General features: G+C 40.8%; 1 protein-coding gene across 4 annotated transcripts in view; it reads right to left on the bottom strand.

The window, feature by feature from the left end:
• BANP (BTG3 associated nuclear protein) overlaps window positions 1–19,061 on the bottom strand; it is a 123,702-nt gene that overhangs the window by 52,444 nt on the left and 52,197 nt on the right. For 3 of the 4 annotated variants that reach the window (XM_032701012.1, XM_032701010.1, XM_032701011.1), the window contains 4 exons: window positions 11,851–12,018; window positions 4,777–4,907; window positions 2,330–2,401; window positions 348–392 (listed from right to left, as the gene is read on the bottom strand). In XM_032701012.1, coding sequence (XP_032556903.1) covers window positions 348–392; window positions 2,330–2,401; window positions 4,777–4,907; window positions 11,851–12,018 — 416 coding nt within the window. The remainder of the gene's footprint in view (window positions 1–347; window positions 393–2,329; window positions 2,402–4,776; window positions 4,908–11,850; window positions 12,019–19,061) is intronic. The other variant, XM_032701013.1, reaches the window with a different exon arrangement.

Here is a 19,061-nt window from a genome sequence, read left to right as displayed (position 1 = left end):
ATCAGCAATAAATGTGGGGTTCTGAGTCCACATCTGGCCATGGGGACAGTGGAGAACAGAGACAAGAACACACTGTACACACCAAAATCAATCCAGTTCCTAAATGCAGGGGGGGAGAGGCCAAAGACAAGGAGGGATAAAACAGAGGGATGAAATATGTTGCAGGAATGATGAAATAATACAAAGACTTTTTGTATTTAAAATATTTCATGTGCATGTCATCATTTTGCAAGTTGTTTATTTCAACAGATTCTCCTCCTTAAAACAGCCACTTACAGTCTGGGATAATTCCAACAGCAACATTAAAGACCAAAGGAAATGCTGTTTAAACTCAGTTCTGTTCCTACCTGTCCATCCTGACCCACGTGAACTTGGTGTATCTGCAGGTTTCCCTAGAAAAAAAGAGCATTGACAATAAATAAAAAATGGGAATTTAAAAAAAGTTGCTTTATGCTGAAAAAAGTCTGTTTCTCATCTTATTATTAAACAGCTTCAATATTAAGCAAACCTATTAATTTAGGAAGTCCTGAGGGTTATTTTGGCAATCCAGCTCCAATCCCATAGTCAGCTCTGCATCCACAGGGGATAAACAGATCAAAAGCAGGGAAGTGTCTCAGCACCAGCATATTTTGCTTTTTGAAAGCTACTACATAATGCATTTTAATGTTAAGTTTCCCAGTATTGTTTCTGAGAAACAATTTTTGGGTTTCCTTATTTATATAAAACTGCAAATTTAAGTCAACCCCTTACTAAACTAGAATTAGAATTTAACACTTTTATATGTATGGGGTGTTATTTACTAATTGGTTTTTGTTTTATCAAAATTCAATACTGAAGACTAACAATTCTATTACAGGAATTACATCTATCACAAAAAAATTCTCAATAATGGGAAGGATTTTAAAGGAAACTGTAGCTCCAAAGTCTAATAAGGAAATCTTTACAAAATGAAGGTTTTATTCGTATGCTCAGAGATGCCTCTCCAAAAGCACAATTGGATTAAGGAAAACCAGCTTCCCAAACAGTGAAATAGCAGATTTCTTGGAGGAAAAAATAAAAATTCCCAATTCTTTGATTTGCATGTTTTGGGCAGTGTCTCTTCCTGGCAGCTCCTGCTCTCATTTGAAGCTGTACATTGGAATAAATTAAAGCCCAGATGTTTTCAAATGCAGCCCTTGAAAGTCTTAGAGACACAAACAGCTGATGGACACAGGGGGTGCCTGAACCTCAGGATCAATCACAACGGGATCTGCTGAATCAGAATTTTTTAAGTGGTTTTTTTACCCAAAACTCCTTCAGTTTTATTGTAGCACACTTTGCATTCCTTCAGACCCAGAGTATTTTAATCCCTTTTTATTTCTCTCAAGACAAGCTCTTCAAAGGAGAAACCTTTAACTCTAATATTTATTGAATATTTATGATAATATTTATTCTTCAAGAGCTGCCTGTGTTAACAATATTCCTTCACAAAGTGGTTTTATGAGATGTGATTTGGGTACTTTGGAAGTGGATTAAAATAACCCACATTCAGATATTCTTAACAGTGAGGAAAAACCTCTACAGGGAAATGGTACAGATTAAAACTGTTGTTTAACCTTATTTTTCTATTCCTTCTTTATTCAAACAAAGAACACAGAAATCTAACAGCAGTTTTAGCAATTAGGAGTATCTATATATTCTTAAATAACCAACAATTGCAGTCCCACACAGGTAAATCCACCTGGCTTTGAGAGCTGTTTTGCCTGAGTCAAAACTGGGGGGTTCAGGACTGAATTTATCCATTTCCATTCTACTGAACTATTTTTATGAAAAAAATTAAAGAATGTAAACACTGCAGTGCCAAATTAATTAGTCAGTAATGAAGGTAAGTTGGTTCTGCAAAATCTCTTTACTAGATGGTGGTTGGAATTTTCTCCAACTTCTGTTCAACAGTTCCCACATGCAAAGGCACTGAGTATTCTGGACACATTTAGTTCATAAACCTAAATAAAATAATTTCATTTTAATGGCAGTGCAAGCAGCTAAACTGATTTCCTCTAGTATTCTGTATTAAATTTCCAAAGACCATCAGTTTTATACAACAATCATTAGTGTAACACACACAGAGCTGGTCAAGGAAGATAAAAACCCCCAAATCCCAAAACAAACAAAAACCCACCCCCCCAAAAAAAAACCCAAACAGAGAGAAATAGCAGGTTGCATTAAACACCCTAAAGCACATTTCATTCTGGTTCCACCACATCCTCTCACTTTACTTTAGGGATTTCAGAGGTACAGTTTTGGAATCAGGGCCCCAAATGTGCTCCAGGGCACCCAAACTTTTGCTCACCTCACTGTCCTGTGTGATCTGGACCTGCTCCCCCTGGGGCACTTGGGCTATGTGGAGATGGCCCTGTGGGATCCACAACAAAAGAAAACACCAAGGAGCATCAGAGGAAAATCAGGACTAGAGGAAGCAGCTACTACCTTGCATCAGCACAGCTCAAGGTATAGAAGCAAAGTGTTTATTCAGTGAAAACCATTAGAAATAGCTGTAAAAAATAAAGTGTAACTGTATTTCCCCCTCCTTTTATGTCAAACATAAGCAGAGTGACTTTGAGCAAAGAACAGTTCATTTTCACTGAAGGGGGAAGAAAACAGGCATAATAATAAATAACATTTATGCAGTGAATTTCTCTATGGCAAAGGATCTGTACTTTTGACTGACACACAAAGCTTGGGGCTGACTTGGTGACTGAAACATTAATCCAATGTAAAGACCTTGCAAACTCAGTTCTTTAAACAGATACAGCAAGACTAAATATCCCCAAGAGCAAGGCATTCAAAGGCATCTAATTTCCATGGATTTGTGTACACTCACACAGTTCTGGTGGATCCCAGACCATGCCAAGGACTCTCAAACTGCTGGGATTTTGGAAGAATTCATTAATTTGAACACAGTTACTGCCCTAATAGTGTTAATCATGTTAATACTTTACATTGCTGACCATAGTCCCCACTCCAGACTGGTACCAAGCCTATCCTCTGATCCAAACAGGGATAAGAGTGGATGGAATTCCTTGTGCATCCTGACTAGCCCAGCCAAGTCTTTGCTCCTGTGATTTACCTGAGATTGGATTCTAAATAACCTCCTTGAGGGTTTCTAAGGCTTTGTGTTCATTTTAATATGCCTGCATGAGATTAAAGATAATCATTTGGAATTCTGTCAAAGGCTCTTCTGATTTTATAACACAAGAACAATTGCATGTGATTTTCAAAGACACACAGATCCCTCTATTTCAAACAGTTTCATTTCCTTTGGAAGGAAACCATCTATTTATAGGGAGAAAAAACACTCTGAAAGTCTCACTCTGACAATAGGGGCTGTATATAAAATTAGAGCACTGCCCAGTTTGTGTGCAGATTAAAATCACTTTCCCCTCCTTAACATGGAGCTCTCAGGGCTCCCAGGAAAAAGCCTGGAGCATTTGGAGGATCCATTTAGAGTGGGTTTAATTATAAGGAATCCTTTCTGGCTGGAGGGACAGGGAGAAGGTGATTTTATTCAACTTTTTATGACCAAAAAAAACCCTGCTCACTCATCTTTTGCAGACACAGAATCGGCCCTCAAGGACAGTCCTTCTCTAATACTGATTTTTTAATATATATTATAAATAACTACTACATTACTAATGACTCTTAGCCTGATCTATATGTGTTATTCCACAGAACTGAAAAAACAACGCCATTTTCTCCTGTTTCAACCTCTATATGTCTAAATTACGACATTTAGAAAGTGGTTGTGGGTCACAGAGAATTTTTCCTGGATTTCACAAGCAATTTAAAGGATCATTAACGAGTCTGGAGCTTTTAATGAGGCAAATTTGCATCACTCACACCTATAAATGTAACCACTTTGTCTATTATATTCATGTATTTCATACAATTTTCCCTTCTACCTTGTCTTTCAAGACTTGAAAAATGGTTTACAGTCATCAATTATATCTCATAGGAAGATCCACCGAGGAATCAAGAAGATTTAAAATCCATAGGGAAACCAAGAGACAAAGAAATTCCCATGGTAATACTGGAAAGTTATGGCAAAAGTGAAGTGGAAGCGGAACTTTTGCACCCAGTTCCTGCAGAAAGAGCATTATTTCACTGAGGACACTTTTCAAAAATAATTTTAAATGAATTTTAATCGAAGTTTGAATTTCAAACAATCCTTGTATCAAACCGTGGGACAGAGGGACTAAAGTGAAGGTGGGTTTTTTCAGAGGACACTAAAACCACGTACAGAAATAATCACAGCCTGAGATGTGTCTCAGGCTAAAAAAATGTCAATATTTATAACTTTTACTTATATACACGTAGCTAAACGAATACACATGTAAAGGTTCAGCCAACAGATGTTCAAAACCAGCTGAGAATGCAGTTTTAAAGAAAAAAAAATTAAAAAATGCATTTCTGTTGTGTAATTCATAGCTAAAACTAAATCTGGTGTGTAAACCCTACACTTCGTAGGGCTGCTGGTGCCATGGCAAGTGCAAGAAAACAGGTAAATTCTATAAAATAATGAAGGTGCATTTATTTGCTATAATTGTGTGAGCAAATCCTGCAGGAAGAGTTTTGTCAAATAATTTTTTTTCCCCATAAGCCTCCAATGTTTATTTACTGAAAATCCTAAGTGAGGGCAAGTTACTATTTAAAAATAAAACATTAAATTGCAACTGAAGCAAAGTTTGCAAGAAATTAGAGGGTTTAAATGGAGGGATTTAGAAAAAGCTGAGGACATACTACTTGGACTTGTCCATCCTCTCCTATCTGGTGGATCTGGACCTGCTGGGCGTTGGCCAGAGCGTAGTGAAGGGCCTGGGGCTGGTTCTGCTGGATCTCATTGGAAGCTGACACTGAACTCTGGGATCCCTCTGGAAAAAAGAGACAAAAATCCACCATTATTACATGTGTACATCCCATCCCAGTGGCCACACAACTATCCACACCTAAAACCCACGGAAAACAAATTTTCATATTCTTCTGCATGTTCACTGCACAATGTGCATGTGCTACAAATTCCACAGGAATTCCAAAGGCTGGTTTGTCTCTGTGAAAGCTCTAATTGTGTTAATGATGTGAAATACAGAATTCCAACCACAGCACTTCTGCAGGAACTGAGGAAAACACAAGAAATCCATCTTTTTGCTGCCTGTTGGACACACACCTTTAATACCTCACGTTTGATGAGCAGGTAACTACAGAATGTTTAGAATTCCTTAAATATGGTCTTGTTCTTACTGTGCAATTCCAGTATTTCCTGCACTGCTGTACAATGGAAGTTTGCTGTACAGAATTCTGGATGGGATTAACAAATTCCAGTTGGCCAAAAAGTCCTGGACTGAGTATAAAGCCTGTCCCATCATCCAAATAAAAATGGGATTTGTTCCCATTCAGATGCTCCTTTGCCAGTGGCTTTGTCATGGGTACTGAAAGGAACAGATACTCATGGAATCCCAGAATGGCTTGGGTTGGAAGGGACCTTAAAGTTCATCTCATTCCATGGGCAGGGACACCTGCCACTATCCCAGGTTGCTCCAAGCCCCATTCAACCTGGCCTTGGACACTTCCAGGGATGGGGCAGCCACAGCTTCTCTGGGCAACCTGTGCCAGGGCCTCACCTTCCTCACAGGGAAGAATTCCTTCCCAATATCCCATCTAATCCTGCTCTCCAGCAGTGGGAAGCCACTCCTGCCCCTCCAGGCCCTTGTCCAAAGTCCCTCTCCAGCTCTTTTGGAGCCCCTTTAGGCACTGGAAGAGGCTCTAAGATCTCCCTGGATCCTTCTCTCCTCCAGGCTGGACAAAGATCTTTATTAAGCCTCCGTCTTTCCCTTTTTCTCCCATTTTCATTTCTTCTCATTTTCTGTATTTTTTATTTTACAAATGGCTAAGAAAGGCCTCTGTGATTCAGCTGCTTCTCCAGGTTTCCCAAGAAACCATTCCCTCCTGATTTTGTCTTTCCATTGTGCTTCCCAGACTCTCACCGTGTAATTGAATTGAATTGAACTCGACTTCTACGAAACCACAGTGTCCAAACACCTAATCCTTCATTTATAATGAGCATTTATTTTCTGATTAGGAAAGTTATGCAAAGAGTATCAAAGCAAAATGAGCTGCAGCAGATAAATATATACATTATATGCACATACTGAAATACATTTTTAACTGTAAATCCAAAAGTCCTTATTTGTAAGTAATTTTTTGCTTCATAAGCCAGAAATTATGGTGCTTTTCAGAGGTGGGAAGAGGAGCCATAGCCTGAATAGAATCCCACTGTACATCTCACATGGTCACCTATAAATAGATTTTACTTTGGCTTCACTGCAACAACCTCAGTTGGGTTTTTTTCTTTATTTTGTTGGATTTTTTGGTGGTTTTTAGTTCTTAGGAAGAAAGAAGAGAGAGGACTCACCAGTGTCTAAAAACAAAACATCCTTTCTGAGTATTGTTTTTCCCCTCTACATCTCTGAGCAGACAAAAGGAATATTTATCCCTTTTTAAACATTCCCCATTAAAAACAAACACAAACATGAGGAGCACACACAGCTTGAAGAGAGGATGTGTCAGCACTCATAAATCACAGTCCTCACATCTACAATTTTGATCTCTTAGAGCACCCCTGGCACAGAGAAGCCACAGCTGAGCTCCTGCTCTGAAATCTTCCAGTAACTCCAAAGGGGTAAGTTCAACATGAACCAAACGGCTTTTGTAGTGCTACCTTATCCATGGCATTCCCAAAAACCCCTCTGCTAGACGGAATAGCTTTGGAGACACCCACAGTATGGAAGATGCTGCACTGACCACTCCAATACAGATTAAAAACAACTGCAGAATATTCCTTTCTCTCAAGTTGAAGTGGGACCCTGGTCTGATGGAAGGTGTCCCTGCCCACGGCAGGAGGTGGAATGAGATGAGATTTATGGACTCTTCCAACCCAAACCACTCTGGCATTCCATGACTCTTTCATGTTTTCCATGTCTTTGCTGTTTGTGCTTATGAGTCAAAGAAAATTGAGGCTGAGTGTGCTGAGTGTGTCTTCTCAACCCATTGGTCAAGAATTGGCCAAATGATCCCACTGAAGTGGTTTCTTCTGTCACATTCTCAGTGCCAACCCTCCTCAGACACTGCTGAGCAAGGCTGGATTTCCCAAAGGTAATTTTTAACTATTTAAAGGATACCTGTTTAATTCTCAGCTAAAATCAGTTTTAAGACAAAGGCAAAACCTTAAGCCTTTTTAATTCATTCCTATTCTACTTCATATTTATCAGTTGAGCATGTGGGTTTTCATTTTCACAGAATCACAGGTTGGAAAAGACCTTTAAGATCACCAAGGCCCACTATCAGCACCATGTTCACCACCATCCATGTCCCAGGTGCCACATCCACATGTTTTTTGAACAATTCCAGGGATGGGGACTCCACCACTGCCCTGGGCAGACTATTCCAATGCTGGACAAACCTTTCCTTTCCACGAAGAAATTTTTCCTGATATCCAATCTAAACCTTCCTTGAAGCAACTTGAGTCTGTTTCCTCTCGTCCTGTCACTTGTTCCCTGGGAGAAGGGACTGGCCCCATTTTGGAAGTGGGGGGGGGGATAGATTCTACGGCAGAGGGAATTCCTGCTCAGTGTCCTCATGGTTTGTACCTATAAAGTATTTTCCTAGTGCAGAGGCCTCCCAGCCTCACACTTCAAACCAGGATTTCTCTCCTTTCTTTCTGGTTGTGCAGTCCCAGCAAGGAAAGGTTAATGGATAAATCAGAAATCCTCAAACCCAAAAAGCAGGACAAACCCCATCCTAGAACAATGGAAATAAACCTGTGCACTGTAAACCATTATCTCCCCCTGGCTCATCCAGGGCTAAAACCTCCAATATTGTAAAAAACCTTTGAAGATTTGGCTGCACATCCATTTTGCTATGTGACACCTCAGCACAGGCTGAGCACTTCAGCCTAAATCTCCATATAAATCCCAAAGTCAGAGAACTAATTAAAAATTCCAACATGGAAAACTGTGATAACAGCTTGAACAATCTTAAGAGAAATTAAAAGAAAGGAAGAAGGCACTTTTCAATTAATCCTCCTCCCAAACCCCTCGTTTCCTGCGGCCCTCCCTTCACACACTGCCGAGGTTTTAAAAGGAAGATCCAGTTAAATTCTCATGGCAGCCACTCTGGTTGGAGAAAACATGAGGAAAACATACATTAGGTACTGAAATGTTGGCTCCAAGAGCAGAGCAACCATTGCAATCAACACCTCAATTCCAACCAAAGGCAACAGCAGAACCAGCTAAAATAAGGAAAACCAAGTTCTCCATAAATATTAGTCTGCTTGATGCAACCCATAAATCCTGTGGCTACTGTGACAATTAAATGTGAACAACCTCAATCAATATCTTCAGGGGTGAAGGATAAAGAAGGAATATCCATTTGTATTTTCCTTCCTCAGACACGCTCGTTTGCAAATCTGTTTCTCTTGAACACAATCGTTGGATTTCAACACCAAACCCTCCTAAGGCTCCATAAGGACTCTGGGTTCAGCCTCCTGCTTTTCCGTGTCATTTGTACAGTTAATTTTTCCATATGATACCAGAGAGGAAATCTGTTGCCATTTTGACCATGACTCAAATCAAAGCCACGTGCTGCTCCAATTGTTAATCACAACAAGCAGAAAAAGCCTCAAAGTTTTTGACATGGTCAACGAGTACATGAGAGTGAAGCTGAAGAACAATCCTCTTGTGATGTAATAATTCAGAATTATTTATTATGTGTGCAATAATTCATTTTTAAAAATAAAAAAAAATCACAAAATAGATGAGGTTGAAGTGACCTCTGCAGATCCTCTAAACCAATGTCCTTCCTCAAACCATGGACAGTCAAAACCAGTTTCTTTGGACTGAATCCAGGTGGATTTTGACTGTCTCAAAGAGGTGGTGGCAATCAAAATTCCTCAGAGCCAGAGAAACCAAAGTCAGGTCAGAGGCAGATGAGCTTCAGGCTGCTCTATTTATATTTTTTTTTTAAATAAGGTAAATTAATTGCTGGTAAAAACCAGCTCTGAAAATCCAAGTCTCCCAATTCCTAGGGGAGGATGTCCAGCGCAGCAGTGATCACGTGGATTTGAGAGTATTTCAGAAGTGTCCAAGGCCAGGCTGGACAGGGATTGGAGCCACCTGGGCCAGTGGAAAGTGACCCTGTCCGTGGCAGGGGGGTAGAATGGGAAGTGCTTTAAGGTCCCTTCCAAACCAAACCATTCTGGGATTCTTTGAATAGAACATGCAAAAAACTACAATTCTATATCCCCACATCCTTCCCAGTGAAACCTGACACAGGTTTTCTTCTGCAACAACCACAGCAGGGTGGAGACCTGCCCAGGAGCACCTGGAAGCTGGACTTTAAAGCTGTACCAGTGGAAAAGGCAGTTTCTCAAGTAGCTGAATTTCAGAGTGTTCAAGGCTCACCTTAAATTGCCCCCTGAAACAAATGCTCCTATAAAAACTGTCTGGGTTCATACAGAACACTTTCCAAAGCCATATTTGACAGCTCTGTTGTCATAACTGTGAAATACAGACCTCCTTTACTTCAGAGCTGTGAAATATTACTGCGAGCTGGCAGCAGGAATTCTGCTCCCTCCACTGTACGGGGGGATAATCAGGAACAGATGCCTGGGAATTCTGAGGCTGTAATTCCATTGAGGGGTTTCAGGGATGTCAAACCACAGTTCCTGAGCAGTTCCTGGAGCTACCTGAACACAGAGGTGGAATTACAGCCCTGTCATGCCACCTTTCAAAACATGTGTGAATCTACATTGTCTCTTCCATTTCTTTTCCCAATATCCTCACTGAGCCTCTCAACCTGCTCTCCTGTTCCTCCTCTTTCTCCAGGTGAAACACCACTCCTGCTTGGGTTTGGGTTGCAAAATCACTTTTCAAAGGACCACCTGATTCTGCAAAGTGCTCTGTTTTTATAAAGTGGGTCTGTTTTTTCCACAGTGGGTGAATTCACCTCCCACCTTTTCAGCTTCCCAGAAAATGATGCCAAAGACATTCTGAGGGAGAGCAATATTTTCAAGAAAATTACCAAAAGCCTCTGACACCACGGGAACATTTTCACACACTGTTACCAAAGGCAGCTGTTCCTGTTATTGCCTGGACTCTGCTTTTGGCTGCACATCTGGACAGCCCTGCCAAGGACATGCCAAGATGCCTCAGCTGACCTTCAGCATCATCAGGACCAAAGACATCCCTACAAGGACATGTTGCTCTTTAGGGGACTTGGGAGATGAGATCCCTGCACAGGGAGAGATGCAGGTGCCATAAAAACAATCCTGGGGATTGCTGGACCACAGGCACACCACTAAAAACACCAAGGTGGCTCTTGCAGAAACACCTCATCTCCCACCTTCTCAGACAGCACATGCTGAAATCCCACAATCCTGGAACGGTTTGTGTTGGAAAGGACCTTGAAGCTCATCCTGTTCCAACCCTCTGCCATGGGTAGGGACACCTTCCACTAGACCAGGTTGTTCAGGAGTTAATTCAGGTGGTCTTTTACCCATGGAACATCTTACTTACAAATTAATTTAGTGGAATTAAGGGGAAAAATGAGTTTTCAGCTTAACCACAATAAAAGAACCCACCAAAATTTATCTTATGGCCTTCTGAAGGCAGAAACTCACTGAGCCTAGCCTGTGTTTTCCATCTCTACACTGGTGTTTCCAAATCTCCAAAGCAGAAGATTAAATAATAGTTTTAAATAATAAATCTCAACACCACTCAAAGGGTACAGTCTAATGAGCACAGGCCCCTAATATCCACTTATTCTAAAATACTGATTGCTAAGAGACTGAAAATAAAGATCCCATCAACATATAAGGCTTATGGTTATCATTAGGTTGATTAGTTGTTTTAATTTGAGGATTTTGGATGTGATTCTCTGTTCCAGCACATAAAATTTTCCATTGAAAGCAGATTTTGGCTTTCTTTGCATGAGATACAGTGGTTAGTGTTAACATGCAACCAAAAATTTTATGCAGGCAAATAAACTTCCTTCCTTTTCCTTGGGCTCCCTTCCAAACCCCTGGTTTTAATATCTAATGTACAAATGTCCCATAACGCTGCTTTATATTAAAAGCAGGAGCCAGAAATGTCCTCCGAGAACACTTCTTGGGTCAGGGTTTTTCAGTTGTTATTATTATTCCTGCCTCCATACCTACATGGAAATACAGAATCACCTACAACATATTTAATTCCTTCAGAGGAAAATCCTTCAGGAACAACCTTTAGCACGTCCCACTGCCTGGTGTGAAAGATTCAGTCACTGACTCCTCCGAGGAACAACAATTGCAGCAACATCTTCATTTTCTACTCAAAGAACTGAGCGTGGTGAAAATAAAACATATGAGAGCACAAAGCTGCATGAGCTGAATTTTTTAGTTAACATATGTGCAGGAACTGAAAGAGAGCAGGGTTAGATGAGATATTAGGAAAAAACCTGTTTATTGTGAGGGTGGTGAGGCCCTGGCACAGGTTGCCCAGAGCAGCTGTGGCTGCCCCTTCCCTGGAAGTGTCCAAGGTCAGGCTGGATGGGGCTTGGAGCAACCAGAGGAAAGTGTCCCTGCCCATAGCAAGATGATCTTTAAGGTCCTTCCAACCCAAAGCATTCCATGATTTTTTGACTGTATGTTCTCAGCATCTCAGTGAGGCTAAACACTCGCATTAAACATTGAGGTATAATGAAAAACAAATGGAATTTATTATCACTGCGAGTTTTCCTTTCACTTGGGGTTTGATTGGCTTTGGGGGGGTGTTGGTTTGTTACCTGAACCACTGTAAGAGGATGATGAAGGTGTTCTTCTGGAAAAGCTTTTCACAGCCAGGCTCTGCCCCCTCTGCTTCCTCCTCCACGCTGTCCTGCACTTGGAGTCGATGCTCTGTTTGATGCGGTACCAGTCGGACTCTGTGATGCCAAACTTGTAAAACAGGTGGCCTGGAATTACAAAGAAAAGAGGCAAAAATAGGCATAAACCTGTATTTCCAGAGAATTCCAAGATGACACACCCAGTCCCACACACAAGGTGAACGAAGGATCATTTTAGAACTGCCCACATTGCCTAAAGGAATACAGTGACCTCAACAAAGACCCCCAAAGCTGTACAGTGGTGTGATTCCAACAAAATTTATTCCCAAAGTTCAGTAATCATACATGCACAGTTCTGTCTGTCCATGGAATTTTATAATCTGCCCTTCCATCCACGGGAGCTGCACTGTTACATCCACACTGTGCAACAGTGACAGAGGATCCAGCACTCTGAAGCCAAAACTGGATACAGCTTTATTTCTCACTGATAGTGCCCCACAATAAGTCTGATAAGCAGGAGACCATATAAAACTCCTATTAAACCAAACAAAAATAATAAAATATTTTAAAGCTCAGCTCAAAATTGATCAGACTCCAACAAAAACAACACAAAACGAGACCTTTCCGCAAACGTTACTCCTGGAATTAAGTCATTTCAAGAGCCACATGATGTACTTTGTAGCCTTTGGTGTTAAGTTGCCAAAGTGTTCCATAAACACAGTGCTGACTCAGGAGCTGAGCTGAGCGCTGGGAAGCAAAGCTCACCCAGACTGAGCCCTGCTGCCAACTCAAACCAGTTTTATCGCCACGTGCAGCCCCTGAACCCGAAGGGAAAGCCCAGATACACCAGGACCAGAGAGAGTAAAATGATTACGACAAGAAAGACTTGGTTCAACATCTGCACAAATGGCTTTAAAAGTGGGAAGGAAACATGTTGAGCAGTGTCAGCTGCTTCGAGGTCCTCCTGTATTACTACAGACTGTGACCATTTCAGTGTGAGCTTCAGGGGGGTTTGTATTTTCTTAAAAGCATCAATACTACAACAAATTCATAATGCTCATGGCTGTAGAAAAAAAAAATAATTGAAAAATCCAGTCACTGTCTGCCCATATAAGAAGGAAGAAGAGAATAGGGGGGGACTTTTTGCACGGGCAGATAGTGCCAGGACAAGGGACAACTGGCAGGTTTTAAACTGCCTGAGCGCAGGGTTAGATGGGATATTGGGAAGAAATTCCTTACTCAGAGGGTAGTGAGGCCCTGGCACAGGTTGCCCAGAGAAGCTGTGGCTGCCCCATCCCTGGAAGTGTCCAAGGCCAGGTGGACGGGGCTTAGAGCAACCTGGGATAGTGGCAGGTGTCCCTGCCCATGGAATGAGATGAGCTTTAAGGTCCCTTCCAACCCAAACCATTTTAGGTTTCTATAATTCTATGAGGTTCAAAACCCCTGAATTCAAGCAGATCTATTTTTAACAGTCTCTAAAACTGTGCTTCTAAACTTCTCAGATTCAGATGTGCAATCCCACAGTTAAACAAGCCAAAGCTGTAACAGGAGCTTTTGCTCAACATAACAATGCTTGAAGTGTCTCTAAAATTCTTATTTTCTTTTTGGTATCAGTTCCTTTCATACCTTGCACAGTAAAATAATCTTTTCCACTTACTGAGCTTTCAATCTTCCTCTCAAATGGGATCCTAATCCTGTGAAGTACTTGCTTAAGCTGTTGTATATAGAATATATAGAACAGGACATGCTCTGTGACTGCAAGACAAATGATTTGAAGCCTGGAGCCACAAAATTCCAGGTTTGCACAAGCTAAAAGCTTCATAGTTTCCTCTGTATTACAAATGAAACCAGAGTCCTCAGAATGTGAAAGCTGCAGTTACTGAGCTTAACAGAGCCAAATGGAGAACTGCACCTTTTATGGCATCATTTCTGAAATATGTTGAATTTTTGATGCTCTGAGTTTTTTTGTAGATCTGTTTAAGAAGCCATTTGAATAAAGGAGAGAATATACAGGGGGAAAAAAGACTGGTCCCGAAAGTGCCTCAAAGACCCCATGGTTTCTCATTTTAAAGTGACAGCAAGAACTTTACAACTCTTGTTGTGTCACCAAAAAGGGGGTGGAAGTAGGAAAGGAGGAAAATGGGCTGAAATTACCATCTGCTGCTGTGCAACAGTTCCCTTTCCATAGGTGTCAGCAAAAGGAAAGCACATTCCATATTGTAAATCCTGATCCCACGTTTCTCAGCCTGATCTATTACTAATGTGCATTACACAGAGAAATGGGCTCAAAAATGTTTGCAGGGATGTCCAATAAAAATAGTTGTGCTTTAACTCTTCACCCACCCTCAGCTGTCAGGATGTACAAAAGCACTTGTGAGTCCCACATAAAACACAGTCACGTGCTCTGTGGTTAGTTTGGGGAAAAAAAGTCCATATTTCATCCATAAGTACATTTTAATGACTTTCACGTTGTGCTGCCCTGGTTAGAGAAGTGACTGATCAAGTGTAGTCAGAGGAAACTCTCAGAGAAAAGCTGTCTGGTTTGGAATTTTAACTATTACAGTGTAATCCCTGGGATATTCCAGGATGTCACTTAATTCAAGGAGAAATCAAAAGTAATATCAATTATTTGGGACAAGAGATCATCAGGTGCAGTGAGATGTTCATACTCAGGTCTCCCAGCATGAGGAAGATGATGAACCAGAGCTGTGACATAAAACATCCCAGAAATTACTTTATCGAGAGAAGGCAGGGAAAGACCTTCTTCACATGGAAAGAGAGTAGGTTTGGATTAGATATTGGGAAGAAATCCTTTCCTGGGAGGGTGGGGAGGCCCTGGCACAGGTTGCCCAGAGAAGCTGTGGCTGCCCCATCCCTGGAAGTGTCCAAGACCAGGTTGGATGGGGCTTGGAGCAACCTGGGCTAGTGGAAGGTGTCCCTGTCAATTGAGGGGGTGGAATGAGGTGAGCTTTAAGGTCCCTTCCCACTCAAACCACTCCATGATTCTACCCACTGATCACAAACACTGTAATTTAATCAATGTGATAAGGAATGGCCATAAAGGGTTTACCATTCCCTTCATGGAAAGAACATGGCTCCAGAGAAAAGCCCAGACAACAGGTAACAAGCTAAACAGGGCAGAGTCAGAGAAGATTTTAGACTACAGAGATCTAAAGCATCAGGCAGATTTTCCAAGCCAGGCATCTCTATTTCTTTCCCTTAATTCCTCAAATTCCCACTTGCTGTTACAGCAATCAAAGGTGTAAAACTGGTCTAGACAACCAGTGCACTGATTTTTACCCCAGTTGCAGACTCAGCCACAGCAACTGCACATACAAATTAGGCATGAAAAATTAGCCCTTAAGTCCAAAGATAGTTGATAGAAAGGTTCAATAAATTTCAGCAGTAATATCTGTGAAGTTGGGATCACAATCTAAAATGTTATTCAGATCTTGAGCAACCACACTTCCTCACAGTCCTCCGGTGACTGAAGGAAAATATAATGTTAACAACAGTGGAGTAGTTTTGAAGCAGATAAAAAGTTCACCATGACATTAGAAATGTGATTTACCTGCAGTGGAGAAGGACATCCTGAAAACATGTGCAAACAATCCCAGAAAAGCAAAGCGTGCTGCCTCTGTTCCCTATCCATAAACGATCCCAGGCGGGGGAGCTTTCAGCTGCCTCATTCCCTGCACGTCAAACACCCAAACACTAAAGCAGGATATTGGAAATGAGATGTTTAACTTGGGGAAGCCCATAGCAGAAAAGGCAGGAATACCTAAGTGGGAAGGGATTTGACTTTTTCGGACCATTTCCTACCCAAAAGCAGCACAAACGCTGTGTTTTTAAACAGCAAAGTGTCTCTGAGCCACAAAACACACATAAAAAATACATTCAGTAACATAATTCAGCACTTTGACAAAGAGATGCCCATTAAAGAAGGGGGAAGTGCAGGATTTAGGTGATTTAAGGCTGGTTGACTGTGTTTTTAGGGATCTTTTCATGCAGGGCAATGGATCGTTGCTTTTGTAACACTCAAAACAAAGGATGTCCTTGTTTTTAAACACTAAAGGGCCAAGGTTCGCTTTTTTTGGGAATCTCACTTCCTAAACAAAGCTTTCTATGAAAACACACCAGAGACTTTCAAATAGTTCAGTTTTTTAATAAATTGCAAGAGTCTGAGAGATTTCCATAAACCAGGCTGATCCTGGGAGTTTGGGAGACTAAAAAGTCTGCACAGGGAATTCATGGAGACACGAAAAAGGAGAAATCAGAAGCCAACATTCCAATCTCATCCAGCAAAAGCTCAGGAAGAAGACAAACATGCATCAGGAAAATTTAAAAAGTCAGCTTTAAAAGCCAGCAGGTGCATCAGGCTGAGCTTTTCCTTCCACATCCTGGATTAGAAACACAGGGAGAGCTTTGGGGAAGCTCCTATAAAATTAAAAATACTGACAATATTTAAAATAAATCTTTCTCTGGTTCAAAAGAAAAAAAAAGGCTTGAAAATTCAAAGGAAAAAAAGCTTGGAAATGCAAAGGAAAACCTTGGAAATGCAAAGGAAAAAAGCTTGGAAAGGCAAAGGAAAAAGAGCTTGGAAATGCAGTGAAGATGATCTGGTACAAACACAGGGATTGTCAGCACCGATGTCGGACACGATAACACATTCCCAAACTTTTGGGGCATCTAACGTACAAAATAAGGAGGGAAAGGTTTGGGTTTTTCTAAAAACCAGGACTAATTCTAAAATAAGAAAATCCCAGGAAAACCATGTTCCTGAAAAAGTAATCCTCTCCTTCTTAAAGGTCAGGAGTCAGGCAGCAGACGAAACAACGCACAGAAAACATGAAACTGTAAAGAAATCTAATTAAGAACAAACTGAGGAGGAAGAAAAGACATTTGTAAGATCAAAACCAGACATGAAATATTCCATCCTGATACTGCATTCAAAATCAGCTCCTAAAAATCAAACTCCGTGTCAGAAGTTTGCATTTGGATACTGGATATTGTTCGCCACGATCTCCACATTTCCTTGGAAAATTAAAAGCTAAATCATTATTTTCATGGACTTGGCAGAGTTCCCTTTATGCTGAGATGGCCCAGAATTTCCTACTGGTTTTGCTACATTTGGAAAGATTAGGGAAAGTGTTACCACCAGAGAATCCAACAGCCACACGAATAAAATAAATACATATTTACATCATAAATACATAATCCAAACAGATTTGCTTCACTGCTCCTTCATTTTCAAATTTAACCTAATTTTCAAAGCTTAGAGAAAAAACAACAGGCTGTCATATTCATCACTCAAATCCTAAAATGACAAAGAGAATCTTTTTTAAACTGACGGGAACATGATGGATAATCCGAAAAACAAGGGCTTCAGATCTGCCTGCTCCGAGTCGTGGAGAGGGGCGATTCTTCGGGGCCTTGGCTCACAAAATGCATTTTTCCTCAGCAGGGTCATACATTTGGAGGCCTTTTTATTAAACCAATAGCACATGACAACAGAATCTGCTGCACTAAACACTGGAACGGTCGAGGGAAAAATGAAGCACCTCCGAAGTTCCTTCTTGCGCCTTCGGGCTCCGACTCCTCCAACGGAATCAAGGGCTTGCACTGCCCATCTTGAAATCATTTTAAATGGAGTAATTGTTTACTCCTCCGACAGGATCTCCACAGCTGGAAGTTCTTCCCCCTCTCCAAAAATCGGAATGTTTAGGTTTGGGCAAAGGGATGCAGCGTCGTCCTCCTCCTCCAAGGAAAAGTCGCCCGTTCCGGAGGGATGGCAGAGCCTTGGAGGCTCCTCCAAGTCACATCCATCATGTCACCGAATAATCACTTTCCATCCCATTGTTCTCATCCACAGTGGCCAAAAAGAGAGCTGTTAGAAACTTGGAGAGAGGCAGGAGGGGAGGAAAATTCAGCTACCAAGTAATTAGTCTGGTTTACATCTTATTTCTTCCTATTTCTTTTTATTTCTGAAACAGTTCCTTTGTTTCATTGTTACATTTATCCCTTTCAAATTACCCCTTTCAAATTTTCCCTTTCAAATCATCCCTTTCAGCCATAAATCCATAACCACCACGTGTCGAGGTACAAACTGTTCAGGGGGTACTTCCAAACAGCCCCAAATACAACTGAGATCCTCCTATTTTACTACACACATATAAAGAAGGATTTACTAACCTGTGTCAGCAACCAGAATATTTTAAACAGTGAAATACATAAATATGAAATGTTTACAAAAATCTGAACTTTCCAATTGTCAGCTTTTAAAGAAAAGAAATGCTCTCTCATTGTTAAAGGAATGAGATTCCCTGTCTTCCTACTTATGGACGATATGGTTAAGAGGATTTCTGCAAATAAATTTCCATAGAAAATTGATTATTTTATTATACTCTTGAAGTAAATTATAAAAATAAATAAACCTCAAAATTCCACACTATTCCTTTCTGCTTGGACAACAGGAACTCAACTCCAGACTAGAGATCACTCCAAACCTTGGGCAACTTTGTGACAAAGCACGTAATTGCTCATTTTACAACTGTTTTACAACAAATACCTAAAAACTCTTTATCTCCAGTAAGAAAATAGCATGTTTTAGCTATATTTCAAGCAAACCAACAATTTAAAACAATGTTTTCTCATCCCAGTTCCTAAACCAAATTCCAATTAATTACCTGTCTGGTAGGAATATCTTCTGGGATCAAAGAAATGCAGAAAAGTTCAACTACAATCAGCAACTACTTCTGAAATGCCAATGACACTGTTCAGACAAACTGCTGTTTTACAATTCCACGCCCAGAGAACACTAAGACACTTGGAAGAACAGGCATGAAAGTTTTCCTGAATATAATAGTATAAGTTATATATTATTACATGATGAATAATAATAAATTACTGTATCATGTTGAGGAAACAATTCTGAAATTAACTTCTTTTAAACTGCCACGAAACAGCAACCAAAGTGTTTGCACAGCCAGGCTGGGTCTGAGGGACAGGTTAAAGTGAAAGTGAAGAGATGAGAAAACAGTTCTCATCCCAAAGGCAGGAGGTCTCCGTTTCTCTGTAAAACACAGACAGCAGGGTTTGGATTTTCAAAGATTTTGAAATCAAACATTCCATGAGCAAAGGAAAGTCCTTCTCGATGGGTCTCTGGCTCAGGA

Source organism: Chiroxiphia lanceolata, chromosome 13, assembly GCF_009829145.1.
Source record: "Chiroxiphia lanceolata isolate bChiLan1 chromosome 13, bChiLan1.pri, whole genome shotgun sequence".
Classification (NCBI taxonomy): domain Eukaryota; kingdom Metazoa; phylum Chordata; class Aves; order Passeriformes; family Pipridae; genus Chiroxiphia; species Chiroxiphia lanceolata.
This window is presented reverse-complemented; position numbering and strand designations above follow the sequence as displayed.